This window comes from Dreissena polymorpha, chromosome 11, assembly GCF_020536995.1.
Source record: "Dreissena polymorpha isolate Duluth1 chromosome 11, UMN_Dpol_1.0, whole genome shotgun sequence".
Lineage (NCBI taxonomy): Eukaryota > Metazoa > Mollusca > Bivalvia > Myida > Dreissenidae > Dreissena > Dreissena polymorpha.
Window position 1 is genome coordinate 59,189,267 of NC_068365.1, and position 15,199 is coordinate 59,204,465.

Consider the following 15,199-nt stretch of genomic DNA (forward strand, 5'->3'; position numbering starts at 1 on the left):
ATTAAGTGTGACGTAAATTGCATTTAGGATGTTTTGTTCGAATTTCTCCCTTTGTCCGAATATATACGGATTGCAGAAGCTCAGAGACTATAAGAGAAGACAATATGTGTGTATATACTACAGTGTACATAGACGGTGGAGGACAACACGATACTGGTTGTGGGAACAATGACCTTTTGTTCAAATCTACAGATCTGGTAGAGGTTCGTCTACATAAGCGGTGACGATCTACAACAAAAACAACATGGCCGCAAAAAAACCTGTTATTGTTGGCGTCAAATACAGTGTAAATCACTTTCAATAGCCTAAAATAGCTTTCAATTACATAATTAACAGATCAGGAAAACACTCATACTTCCTTTGGAATGGGTATACAAAAGAAAATCCACTTAAGCCCAAGTCTCACTATTGCCGGTAGAGCCCCGGTCCATCCCGGTTTGCGAACGCCGGTCAACCGGCGAGGACCGGAATGATTCGTAGAATTTTTTTTAACGCAGTCACACTGTTTCCTGGTGCCGCCCCGGTTGAAGCCGGTCAACAGCCCGGCAGAATCTGGTCAACCCGGACCCGATGAAGCCCCGGCAGAGCCCCGGTTGTCGCCGGTAGTACCCCGGTTGAGCCCCGATGAAAGCCGGCAGCGTCCCGGGGTAGCCCCGGTTGTCGCCGGTTGCGTCCCGGTTTAGCCCCGTTGAAAGCCGGCAACGTGCCGGCAGAGCCGCAGTATACCGTAACACGCCGGCACTCACCGGGGCTATACCGGCATCAGACCTCGGTAGAGCTACGGCAACGGCCCGGTTTCATCCCGGTCGTCGGTAATGCCCAGGCGGAGCCCCGGTGAATGCCGGGACTCTAACGGCATTCATCGAGGCGTTGCCGTAGCACTGCCGGGGTCTGTATGGGCCCCGGGGAGCTACGGTGCCGTCCCGGTTGTTCCCGATGCCGTCCCAGTTGTTCCCGGTGCCGCGCCGGTCGTTGCCGATCCTTCCCGATGACTTCCGGTTCATCCCGGAGGTATTAAACATTTTAATACTTTCCCGATGGAGCCCCGATTTTCCCCGGTTCATCCCGGTCTTCCCCGATGGAGCCCCGGTTCATCCTGGTAGATCCCGGATCGCGCATCGGGGCTCCGCCTGCATCATAGAATCGAAGAATCGATTGTTTATGTGTGCATACTTCATTTAATCGTGACTCAGAACAATATTTGCCTGTTTCTCTGATTCTGACTTATTAAAACATTGAATATGCAAACACAATACTAAATCGAATATAAATTATCTGTGATCGCTTTCTAGCTTTAATTACATTCTTGTTATGTTACGTTTCTTAAACGAGTATGTTAGAATAAATTCTGGGCTAAGTTTAAGGTATGTCGTGTTATTCAACAGGTTTAAATCCTCTACTTCTTTGCATTAACTGGTCTAATGTGAAGACAACATGTATTATAATTGTTTGTGTTTTATCTCGAGTTGAATGTAATGTCCTTTATCCAATGGGCAATTGTTAACCTGCCTTAAGTAAAAGACTAGCGGTGTTAGTAAGAATTTATCTTCTTACTCTTCTTACATATTTATAAAGAATCTTTAATCACGGATAGCATTACACTTTAAATTGGTTTGCGCTACTATGGCTTAACCCTTGTCAATATGTTAATCATTTTATAGACCAATTTTGAGGTTGACACCACACAGTTTACAGATGGAGATCCGATTTTTTCCATGTTTTATGATGTGATAATTTATAATAATTCGAACTCTACCTTAATCCGTCTAAATTGAGAAAACGTTTGTAATTGTCTATGGTAATTGGAATGCACAAGCGTTTTGTATGATCATTTCATGGCATTTTAACTGACCTCGAGTAATAGAATCAAATTCAAGTGAAAGATAAGCTCTTCGTTTGGTTCCAAATCTAGAAAACCGTGACTTTAATTAAGAACTGATAAGATATATACTTTAAAGGTGCTTTCTATCAAAGTGTAATTTATTGACCCATTAAACACTGAGTTAATAATAAATGAAATTTTTATAAAAAGTACCCACAGTTTTGTCTACGTGATAGCTGCTTTAAGTGTCCATGACTGTTTGATAGAAAGAGATACTTCACATCATAACCATTGCATTGTAAACATGGCGTCGCGTAAGTCTTATTTTTGAATTACATTGTAGCATTTAATTATACGTTTACATAACTCGTCTCATTTTCGCGATCAAAATATAACACATAATTTCGTTTTTGTTCCTTCTGACATAATCAACGTAGGCAATGTAAAGTACAACTGACGTCTGTATGCTATAAAAATTATATAATATTTAATACCATTGTTCAATTACAACTGACGGTATTGTAAATTGCCCAAGTAAACACGTTTGATACTAATAATTGTATTTCTTACAAAAATGTCATTCGTTGTTAAATTAAGATTTTCAGTGGAAATCAATAAAACATATCCAAAAACTGCAATTGCTGTTCAAGTGAAATATATTTTACATATCCTAACGTGCAATATATGTAGAATTCATAATGGAACGAATAGGAATACGACAGTTGTTATGTTTGTTTTATACCTATGTGTATCTCTCAGTTTTAGATTGCATGCTTGTGATCCTGGGGTTGCTATTAGACTATGCAGGTAATAATTGTACATAATTAAGTTTTAGTGTTAATTGGTTGAGCAACGAGATATACTGACCGGATATTTTTCTATATTTGTGTAGTGGGTGAAGGGTTGGAGGGGGGCATGGTATACACAGTCCATTGCGCTGTTAAATCCATTTTATGGACGTTTACCAATATTGCCATGACGGAACAGACCTTAACAAAACAATACATTTACATACAAAGCATGCAATGCTATTTACTAAAGGTTAATCGGGCAACAAACAAGGGAGAGACGGCATCTTATGAACAATTAATAAATTGTATAACCTTATTTGCAATACATGTTAGATATACCGGGATTATATATTCCCGACATCATATAACTTTTGGCACCATGAGATTTCGCATAATCAATATCTAACTTCGGCAATATATTTTGCGGTCCAGACTACGTCGGTCTCAATTTCTGAAATAAACGTTTGTATGAATTGCTACTTCTCTGTTAATTAAACTATAATTGAAAATATAATTTTTTCACCATTTCAAGGAAGTCACTTTTGGCTTAAATTTTCAAGTTCAGTGTGTTTTCCCACCTTTTATCAACAAAAGCAACTTTGTTAAAAACTATATATCTATGAATATCTGAACAGAATTTTATTCTACTAAATACAACACTGCAAAAGTGAAACTAGGATGGATTATAGATTGAATACATTAAATGTGTCTGAACGCAAATTCCTAAATTCCGGCAAAAATTTGCAAATGGCTTTATTTTCTAACATTTATTGGTATATTGTTCTTGAAAAACACTTATTATATGCGTTGTAACAATGGCAGTTACATTAATCAAACATGGTTTGTATATTATGTGGTATATTCGATGTATGTTTATAGTAACTGTTACAAATGTTTTACTGAACATTATGCCAATATTTATATTGCACACTAAACAAACGAACTATAGTCTTATTTGTAGCCGGCCTTCAGTGCTACGACTGTCACAATGTAACCGACGTAAACTCATGTGTCCAAACGGTAACATGTTTACCAAACCAGGTAATCATGTCATACTATTGAGTATATCATTGCAAATTTTGCTCGTTGCATTTGCTTTGTTTTGTTTTCTGATTGTGCTTTGAATTTTCCATTCAATGTATTGCGCATTTATTGGTTTTTAGTCGTGTTACATGGAGGCAAGGCAACAGACTCTTACGCAATGGACCTATAGTTTATCGTGCCAAGACAACAATGTAAGTAAAATGAAACTATCGATAACATAATTTTTAAGAGAACATGTATTAAATGTATACTATGCAACAAAGATTCTTTTATATAATGTGTTTAACCCAAACTACCTATTATCGATAATCGATTTCAAAATAAATTAAACACTTTGTGAAAATGCAACTGCTTAAACATGGATGAATATACAAGCATTTCCTAACAATGTTTTTTGACAGGTCAGATAGGTATATAGACGTGTATTTGTAATATTTTAAATGTCTAATCAATTAGCATTGTGGTCCAATGCGCTCGTCCAGATCTAACACTGGTACATCTGCTGGTTACCTGAGCAAACTGCTTATCAGGCGTGATGCTACTACGTGTAACGAATGTTGCTCGAAAGACTATTGCAACACAAATCTGTGCAATCACAAATCGCGTACGCCATTGCTTTTTATACATATAAGTAATCAGTGTAACTAATAGTCATTATGTTGGTGATTATACATATAGATTAAGTTTAAAATATATTATAATTTATGATGATCCCATTTTTTTATGAAGTTTGCCGTACATATTTATGTGAAAAGATAATCTCATTAGTTTCCTTTGTCCTTTGCATGAAATCATATTTACGTGCATAAGCCACAATAGAGATTCTTTAAACTTTCATCAAGCTGCTTCTTCAATAGAATAAAAGCTAGCATTAGCATTTGGATTCATTTAATTCAATAATAGAGGAAATGTGTTAGTTATTAATTCCATTCAATGGCTTCAGCATCCACTTGCGCCGACGACCAGTCAATGGACTGTGCGAGGATGAATTCTATATTTAGCGTGTGTACTGATGTTCACAAAGCCAAACTGGTTTGTCCAAAGTTCTGCAACCTGTGTAACATAGGTTTGTAATGCTTTCTTGTTTAACTAACGTGTGCATTCACAGATAGTATAAATATGAGATATATGCAATTTCTTTGTTGTTGTTTTTTCAAACGTACCTCTGGCATTAAAACAATAATTTTAAAATATAGCATTCTACTGTATATTATAGGTATAATATAACAATAGTTATAATTAAATAGAAGACAGCAAAGGATCTTGATTTCTAATTATAACACGTAAATTGCGCTTATTATAAGTGGATGGAAACTGGAATGTGTGGTCAAGTTGGAGTGTCTGTGACGTCACATGTGGAACAGGAACACAAACACGCCATCGAACGTGCACCAATCCTGCTCCAGAAAATGGCGGCCTTAATTGTGTCGGAGAGGCGTTGGATATTAAAACATGTATTCTTGATCGGTGTCCAGGTATGTAACAATGATAATAATAAAATTATAATTATTAGTATTATTATTATTATTATAACAATTATTATTATTATTATTATTAATAACAACAAAAGCTAGTATTATTATAACCGATACATTCCAATTATATATAAACAGGAAATAGTCAAGGTAAGTTATCGCAAATTAATATACGTGTGATAATTGAAAACGATGCATGTTTTGTTTAATACGCACTTCTTTAATTGAACTCATTAGCGCAATAAGCGATTAATCTTCTTATTCGAAGTTCACGGTGGGTGGAGTCAGTGGTCACCATGGGGATCGTGCTCAGCCACGTGCGATGTTGGTATGCAGCGGCGGGACAGGTCGTGTTCTAATCCGTACCCTTCCCTTGGTGGAGATCACTGCTTCGGAGACTCAAGAGATGATATGATATGCTACATGCCAGGATGCACAAGTATATAACGTAGATTAGCTGTAACCAAAACTACGTGTTGTCGTTATAACATATCGTTGCAGATGTGAGATCTTAACAGATTAATTCGTGTCGGAAAATTACGAGTGTTTCAATACAAAAGCATGTAAAAATGTTCTTACTCAATATAATTGGCTATTTTTAGTGCATACTATGTGCGGTACATTTCTGTAATACTACGATATATATATATATGCACGATTAATCCATATTGTAGACGGAAAATGGTCTTCTTGGCAACCTTGGAGCTCGTGTTCGGCCACGTGTTTTGGAGGTCATCGAAATAGATACAGAGTATGCAGCAACCCATACCCGTCACTTCTGGGTCACTATTGTGAGGGTTCCAACCAAGAAATGGACTTTTGCAATCTAATATCATGTGGAGGTATTTCCTCAATACTTATATTTGTTGGTTTGTTTTTCGTGCATTTAAGTGTTCATGTTATGTGTGTTTTTTTCTTCGTGAATAGCATAACAATACGAAAAAGCCTGCTACATTACTATTTTCGTGAGCAATTAACAGGTGTAACGTGATTTCGTTCTGTTTTGTTATCAATAATATAATCATGTCGATTTAACAATCTCTTACTGTATTGCTTACGTATTAGCTGTTGACGTGGCTCTTGTTGTTGTGTTGCCTCAGTTTTAGAAACATCACCAAGTTAAAGTCTCTAAATGAAATTTTGTACGAAAGTCAAATAAATGAATGTTTATTTTTATGTTAATATACCATTTTATAAATAAGTGTGCTGTTGCTAACCAGACGGCGGTTGGTCGGCATGGCAAAGCTGGAGTTCTTGTTCTCAAACGTGTGGAGGAGAAAAAACTCGGATAAGAGCGTGTGATAATCCGCCGCCTTCTTTCCTCGGACATTATTGCAGTGGTTCACGTGAAGACAGGGAGGCGTGTAATAATCTGTCGTGTGTTTTTTCCGGTTCTAATGCTGCAGCTGGTAGTGCTATTGGTAGGTAAAAATGACACTTAGTGATCTTTATTGACCTCGATCATGACTGAAAAATTTTATTCTTTGAAATACTTCTTTGTCAACATATTCTGATCATATTGCGACACTTAATATTTAAAATACTTCGACCAAAACAATGTGATGAATAAATCAACAATTCTTTCCAGGAGGGTTTGGTATTTATGGAAACCCTCAATTTGTTAACTGTCTTCCGACAAAAAATATATTGTTTAAGCAAACAATTAGATGAATTTGCAAAAATACTCTCCCGCAAAATGTATCGTCTAATCCCTCCAGTTATTATGTCAAACAGCATTGCGTACTAGTCCAGAAATCTCCAAAAATTATCTTGAAAGAGTCGCGACTTTGCCATTATTAAGTTTGTATGCAGTAGCTCCATTATAAATGGGCTGGAGCAATTATTTGCGATGTGTGACGTTCTTTTAACATTCATATGCTATATTGCTGGAAGTCCGTACCTGGCTTAAATTGTGTTCGTAATTCATTCTTTGTCTACCGCGATCGCAACGAGAATCACATCGACTTGTTTAAAAGAATACTCTAAATTACACATTATTTTTATATTTGGATTGTAGTTCTAATGATAAAAACGCGATAACCACGTGTTGATTCCATAAAATTATTTCAGATCCGTCCGCCAGCCAATCCTCCGCAAATCAATTCCTCAACCCTCCAAAGTTCAATCCGAATCAGTCATATCCCGTACAAGACTTTTATACAAGCCCACCACTGTCTTGGAGCTCTTGGCAACAAGGACCAGATCCATTCGGTCCTCATGGTCCAGATCCATTCGGTCCTCATGGTCCAGATCCATCGGGTCCTCTTTATTCTGCCGTTGGCAAGAGGCAGTAGAAATACTAGTGTACGATGTGATCATGTATTGGTCTGTTGAACCATAAACTTTCGTGTCTTTTTAACTGATTTATCTGATAGCATTTTCTTGGAAATTTAAATCTATTTTCGACAGTCGGCATCTTAAATATACTGTTGTTGTTGTTGTTCATGGTGGTATTTGTCGGGAAAAAAAAGACATAAATTGCAAGTAATTCATATTCACTTATATCATAATTTAAGTGTATTGATCTACTTATGGTCTACTTTTTAGACCATTGATATGGCTAAATAAATGAAAAAGGTGAACAAGATGCAAACAACATATTATAGTAGCCGAGCAAACGCACTAGTTCAACTTTACCGAGTTCATATACGTGTTATCGGCCAATGAGCCATGTTGAGTTGTGTTCACCGATAGTTTTAGAACCGTAAATTGTCTAAGTAATGGATTAATCCTACCGGATATACGCTTATACGATTTTCATATGTTTTAAATTGTAATATGTTGATAAAAATATGTTGCAATAACACAAAATAGCCAAGAAAAATTATATATTCAAGACGAATTTCATAAAATGCAGCAAAGACAAATTAGCGCCCCGAGCCGATTGTGACGAAGATATTTCGTACATATTCCTACAATAACCGAAGTATTCGTGTTTTTAGTTAGTGTGTGTGTGTGTCGCATGAAAAGATATCGTTGCAGGAATTTATCAAAGCGCTGAAGGCACTCAAGTTGTTCGCTATCATCGCATAATTTAACACGCAATTCATTTGTCAACATTAATCGCAAGTTTGAAATGAAAGTCATTCACAGTTATGAAGAGTGTGTCATAACGCATGGGTCGAGCTGTGTGCACTTTGTATTACCCTATTTATTTCATAGAGATAAATTAGACAAAATAAAAAGAACATGGCCTTTTTGAACGTTCTGAAAGCATAGAAAGTATGATGAAAATGGTAGTGAGAACTGAATATAAAGACAATTTGCAATCACCATCATATTACATGAATATTGTTGGAATATCGAATATCTATCTCACTAAGAATATAATTTCATGATCAAAATTCACTTTACAAAACTTTTGATTTTTGACACCATATACAAATTCAAAATATACAATAAGATCATTGATGAAAATGAATAAAAATTAAATATGCGAGCAATACTTTTTACTCACGAATTAGGTAGTCATCAAGACAGCCCTGTTGGCCCGTGCATTGTTGTTTATGCATTACTTGTAACCCTAGCAGTTCACACGGTGTCAATAACTCTTACCTAAACATTGGTATTGAGCACTAATGCGCTTTTTCGGCGTAGCTGTTTTACTCAGCTTTTCATCTTAATGACTTAACGCCAGCAGACACGCATGAATATTTTCCAATATTTCATAGGCTGATTCGAGAGGATGTAGCACTGTTCAGTGTTAGGAATTCCGGACTATTATCTGAATGTTCAAACGACACAAATTGTGGCCCAGTTACAATTACGCGTTAAAATCTATCTCGCAGAATTTCAGTTTTGCTTTCAAGATGAGAAAACAATCATTACCAAAATAGTATAGTGTCACGATATAAGGAAAATCGTTTAATTATCCAACCACAATGTTTGCCGTTTGGAAATCGTTCCTGAACGATGCTGCCCTTATTTACAAGTTTGCTATTTTGAATTCAATTTTGTATCGAAAAGCATTGTGCTAAAATATGCCATTTACAATTCGCAATGAGATTTTAACGACCCTCCTCATGCGAAAGTGGGTCTTATTCCATATGCGCCCATCATATATATATAGCCCACTCAGCCTGCGCATCTCTCAGTCTGGTCAGGAGATACATAATGAGACCATTACATATTGAGTGATTTTATAGCGAAAAGCATCGCAACGCTGATCGAAACGCATAAGACACATTTTCGCATGACGCGGCTATGAAAGTGTGATTTAAATGTGTCGAAAGAAAACTGCGTTTAAATCAAATATTAACATACGATATATTTCGATAGTGAAGAAATATACTCATAATAAGGCATGTGAAGATACATAATTTGTGTCAAAACAAACAGTTTTGCCACTTTTACACAATCATCATAACATTCAATAACAATATTTTATTCTATTAATTATTATGACACTTAATTTTTACGTACACATAGTTTATTAAAAAATAGTTTGAATTAAAAAATGCACTTCTAAATATTTAAAACATAATTCTTACCTTGTTGTGAACTGTTCCTATGAGAGTAATCACACGAAATGTGTTAATGTTTGATTATGATACTTGTTTTTATCTCCTAATTAGCAGTGTTGAGAGATAAAATTTCCCAGCAAAAATGTTGTATGTTCTAATAAGCCTTGTTGGGCTTAACATTACTTGGTGTATTGTTGTGTTGCATTAGCAGAAAAAGGCTGTACCTAATTATACATGGTTTAGGCTAGTATTCCATCTATCCGAATCCGTATCCGCAAAATCATAATACGGACGCTATATTCCATTTATCCGCATACGTCGAACGGATCTTTATTTTTGTATATGGATAAAACTAAAAATTATCATTGAGATAATTATTATGAAGGACAAGTGTGAATTTAAGTAGATATAAGGTACAAATCATTGTTCTGTCTGTAAAAGGATACAAATGGTAAATACCTGAAACATCTTCTTTTAGTACCTTGGCTATTCTTTTCCAAATATTTGAAGTAAAATCAGAGTCCCGATATGCAGAACTGCGTTGGTTGTATAATTCTGGGTAATTTTTGACGAATTCGATAGTTTTAAGTTGATTTTTGAGATGACAGCTACTCTCATCGTGCTAAATCCCGTCCGTATCTTGTCCGCATCCACATTAGAATGCCTACTTGAGCGTTCTTTTGCGGACGCCTTTTGCGCGTGCGGATATACGGATGCGGATGAATTGCATTTCAACTTGTTATATTTTTTGCGGATGTGGATATGCGGATGCGGATACGGACAGATGGAATACCAGCCTTATCCATAAACCGTTGCAGTGTAAACTTGAAAGCAAAATAAAAAGTATAGTATCGTACATGGATAATGCAGCTTTAATACTCATCACAATTCGTATTTATGTAAGAGCAAAAACCCTTTAACTCAATGTACCATGTATTTGCTTGAATGATGTGTTCAACAAATTCATGAACGTTTTGGAGCTAAAACATAGCATATATTAATTTGCATGGTTTTATAAGTATTCTTCAACATATTTCGACTATTGTATGAGTGGTATCCGGATATACTTGTTTATTGTCCCCATCAATGAACACGATAATTGATACTTGATTTGGTCAGAAATCAATATCTTCAAAACTAATCTAGATGCAGTTCTATAATTTTGAGACATTGTGTGTATATAAAAAATACATCTGTATATAATAAATCAAAGCGCCGTAGGCGCTGAAGGCCTGGGGCTAGATTTAGGGTGCTTGGAAAGAAGTGTAGTAACTAAACTGAAGTAAATGTAAACGGATCCACGCTATTTTGCTGCCAGATACAGTGTACATGTATGCTGATGTTATGAAGTTGAAGGTTTAATATGTTACTCGTGCTTAATATGTCTATCTAGTTTTAAACACTTCGACATTTAAGCTAAGGTCATTCAATGGTCAAGGTCATCATAAAATAGGTCAGTGGGAAGGTCTTGTCCAAAGGGGAGTTATGGTCAAAAATAAAGTAAATCCAATCATGAACCACAAAGTTATGGTGAATGTTAAGTAATTGGGTGCTTTGACTTTTGAGTTCAAGGGCCAAGGTCATCAAGAAATATGTCCGTGGGAAGGTGTTGATCAAAGAAGAGTTGTGTACAAATATCAAGTGAAAAAATTATTCTGTAGTATGGAAGTTATGGCAAAAGTATAATTTTTCGGACAGACAGTTCAGAAACCATATGCCTGCCTTCGGGGCATAAAAACAATGTATGTATGAAAAAGTTTAAATTAAATATTAGATTTATGGTTGTATTTTACAGACAAACATTTTCAAGAGATGAAGAGGAAGATTCATAATTAAGGCTATGTTTCTTTAACTGAAGTGTTAATCGGATGCCAAGCTTCTCATTTATACTCTGGACAAGCAGTATCAAGTGTTGACAAGAGCACTGCCAACCGGTGCAGGACGCTGGAATACAAGTGCTTGACACAGACTAAGTTGCAAATGCAAAAAGAGGAATAGTTTTCTCATGTCAATAGAAGTAGGTCATCACATAATCATTCTACTAGAGTGTTGAATTTCAAGTTGAAAGCTTTTAATGATTGAGAAATTGAAGTCGGAAAAGGGGAACAACTCTTACAAAATGGTGAATAGTTGTCTTCTGTTGTCAGTAGATGAAGGTGTTGATATTCTACAAGTGCATAGACTTCGAAGTTGAAAGCTTCGATAGTGTTTGAGAAATTGTAAGTCGGCAATAACTAGTAAAATATGAAGGATAAAGTTATGTGCTTTTGTAAGAAGTTGCATGTCATCATATTATATAAGTATGCAGACTGTCAAGTTGAAAGGTTGGACAATGTTTGAGAAAATTAAGTTTTTGTTGAGAATTTGACAATATTTCTGTGTACTAAGTCAAAACAAGGGCAGATAATTCCATAAATATAGGCCACATGGTAACCAGCCTTGTCAGTATGGACTTAAAAGGCGAAATTGAGCAAGTATTGTAAGTTTGAAGAGAATATCTTTGATAGTCTTTGCGGAAATTGACATTTACAGACAACTAAACAAACGCGAATACCGACTACCTGGCTATGACAATAGCTCTTGTTTTGTTCTAAAAGTCGAGCTAAAAAGGGAGATATTAATTAAGTTATGTGTGACTGGTAGACTATTTTCAGACAATATAATGACAATGATGGCATTTTGAAAGGAAAGTGCTAATGATAATGAAATGTTTGAAAATGGTTTTGAGATCAATCTGAAGGCAGGGCAAAGTTACCAATACCATCGTAATAAATGAACAAGTACTTAGTGCTGAGATCAATTTAATGAACACAGTGTATCAACAACCTGTAGAACATTGAAGGTAATTGTTTTTAACATCAAAGCTTAATATAACTTGACATAATGAACTATTAACTAATAATCTAGCTCTACAAAATGATTTTAAAATGTTTGGAACAAGAATGGTATCATGCAATTCTCGTCCTTTTGTGTGAGTATTAACATATGTACTGTAAATGTACAAGGGCTAAATAACAAAGACAAATGCACTAAAAGTTTCAAATGGTTGGACAAAAAAAAGTAATATATGTCTTTTTTATACAGGAAAGTCAACTAAAACATACCTTAGCAAAAACATTGAAAAGTGGTTGGGACGGAGATATTTATCTTAGCGGACAACATACAAATAAACAAGGCATAGCTTGTCTGAGTAAAAGTCATACAGGAATAACAGTGGATTACTTGAACGAAATAATGACTGGCAGACAAGCAAGTATAGATATAAAAATACACGAAACACAATTAACATTAACGAATATTTACGGTCCGAACATAGATGAATCCAAATGATATAATAAATAACCAAGATAAGAAAATTATAGTCAGAGAGGATTTCAAAAATGTTCTTAACCCATTATTAGAGATAAAAGAAATGGAAATCTTTATACTCACTCCAAAAAAAGGAACATTTTGAATAACATAATTGAAAACTACAATTTGATAGACATATGGCATACAGTTAATCATAATGAAAGAAAATTCACCTGGCACTCAAACACAAAACCAGCAATATTTTGGAGATAAGATTTTTTTAAATATGTGAGTCTATTTGCAACATTATCGACACATGCAACATAAAACCAGGATTTATGACTGATCACTCGATAGTTGAACTTTAACTGCATGAAATACAACCTGAAAGAGGCCCAAGGTACTTTAAAAGTAAACAAGGGCTGTTTGTAAACCATGCATGCCCCCCATATGGGCTTTAAGTTGTAGTGGCAGCCATTGTGTGAATACGTTATTTGGCACTGTGACCTTGACCTTTGACCTAGTGACCTAAAAATCAATAGGGGTCATCTGTGAGTCATGATCAATGTACCTATGAAGTTTCATGATCCTAGGCGTATAAGCTTTCTTGAGTTATCATCCGGAAACCATTTTACTGTGTAAAGTCACCGTGACCTTGACCTTTGACCTAGTTACCTGAACGTCAATAGGGGTCATCTGCGAGTCATGATCAATGTACCTATTTAGTTTCATGATCCTAGGTGTAAGCCTTCTTAAGTTATCATCAGGAAACCATTTTTCTATGTTGAGTCACCATGACCTTGACCTTTGACCTAGTGACCTGACAATCAATAGAGGTCATCTGCGAGTCATAATCAATGTACCTATGAAGTTTCATGATCCTTGGCATAAGCGTTCTTGAGTTATCATCCAGAAACCATTTTATTATTTCGGGTCACCGTGACCTTGATCTTTGACCTAGTGACCTAAAAATCAATAGGGGTCATCTGCGAGTCATTATCAATGTACCTATGAAGTTTCATGATCCTAGGCATAAGCGTTCTTGAGTTACCATCCGGAAACCATTTTATTATATCGAGTCACCGTGACCTTGACCTTTGACCTAGTGACCTGAAAATCAATAGGGGTCATCTGCGAGTCATGATCAATGAACCTATGAAGTTTCATGATCCTAGGCATAAGCGTTCTTGAGTTATCATCCGGAAACCATTTTACTATTTCGGGTCACCGTGACCTTGACCTTTGACCTAGTGACCTGAAAATCAATAGCGGGTCATCTGCGAGTTATGAACACATTTGGTTGAGGACTATAAGATATCACTTCATACCAAATTAAGTGGCCCTAGGCTCTATAATTATGAACAAGAAGATTTTTAAAGTTTGCACAAAATAGGCCTTATTTAAGCATATGTTCATTTTTGTGACCCTAGGGACAGGGTCAAATTTGTCCCCAGGGGCATAATTTGAACAAACTAAGTAGCGACCTATTAGATGTCACTACATACCGAATTTGGTAGAAATAGGCTCAATAGTTATGGACAAGAAGATTTTTAAAGTTTGCACAAAATGAGTCCAATATAAACATATGTTCAATTTTGTGACCCCTGGGGAACGGTCAAAATTTGATCCCAGGGGCTAAATTTGAACAAACTTGGTAGAGGACTATTAGAGGTCATTACATACCAAATTTGGCAGCCCTATGCCATACGGTTATGGACAAGAAGATTTTTAAAGTTTGCACAAAACAGGCCTTATATAAGCAAATTTTCCATTTTTTTACCCCTCAGGACAGGGTCAAATTCGACCCAAGGGGCATAATTTGAAGAAATTTGGTCGAGGACTATAAGATGTCACTACATACTTAATTTAGTAGCCCTAGGCCCAATAGTTATAGACGAGAAGATTTTTAAAGTTTTCACAAAATAGGCCTTATATAAGCAAATTTTCAACTTTTTGACCCCCCAGGGCAGGGTCAAATCTGACCCCAGGGGCATAATTTGAAAAAACTTTGTAGAGGACTATAAGATGTCACTACATACCGAATTTAGTAGCCCTAGGTCCAATGGTTATGGGCAAGAAGATATTTAAAGTTTTTACATAATAGGCCTTATATAAGCAAATTTTCAATTTTTTGACCCCCTGGGGCAGGGTCAAATTGACCCAAGGGGCATAATTTGGAGAAACTTGGTAGAGGACTATAAGATGTCACTACATACCAAATCTGGTAGCCCTAGGCCAAATGGTTATGGACAAGACGATTTTTAAAGTTTTCACAAAACAGGCCTTATATAAGCAAATTTTCAATTAATTGAC

The 15,199-nt window shown here is 35.9% G+C and overlaps 1 protein-coding gene across 3 annotated transcripts; it reads left to right on the top strand.

The window, feature by feature from the left end:
• The first annotated feature begins 2,063 nt into the window (after positions 1–2,063).
• LOC127851315 (thrombospondin-2-like) lies at positions 2,064–7,491 on the top strand. Of its 3 annotated transcripts, none has more exons than XM_052385019.1 (11): positions 2,064–2,136; positions 2,582–2,629; positions 3,575–3,654; positions 3,777–3,848; positions 4,114–4,261; positions 4,601–4,723; positions 4,962–5,132; positions 5,401–5,571; positions 5,807–5,974; positions 6,353–6,553; positions 7,203–7,491. In XM_052385019.1, exons 1-11 carry the CDS (start codon positions 2,127–2,129, stop codon positions 7,424–7,426), a joined length of 1,416 nt encoding a protein of 471 aa, XP_052240979.1. In that variant the 5' UTR covers positions 2,064–2,126; the 3' UTR covers positions 7,427–7,491. The 3 variants fall into 3 exon arrangements, with proteins under 3 accessions (XP_052240979.1, XP_052240978.1, XP_052240980.1); XM_052385018.1 differs by having other exon boundaries at positions 2,074–2,136; positions 3,563–3,654; XM_052385020.1 differs by lacking the exon at positions 7,203–7,491 and having other exon boundaries at positions 2,074–2,136; positions 3,563–3,654; positions 6,335–6,458.
• The last annotated feature ends 7,708 nt before the right edge of the window (positions 7,492–15,199 follow it).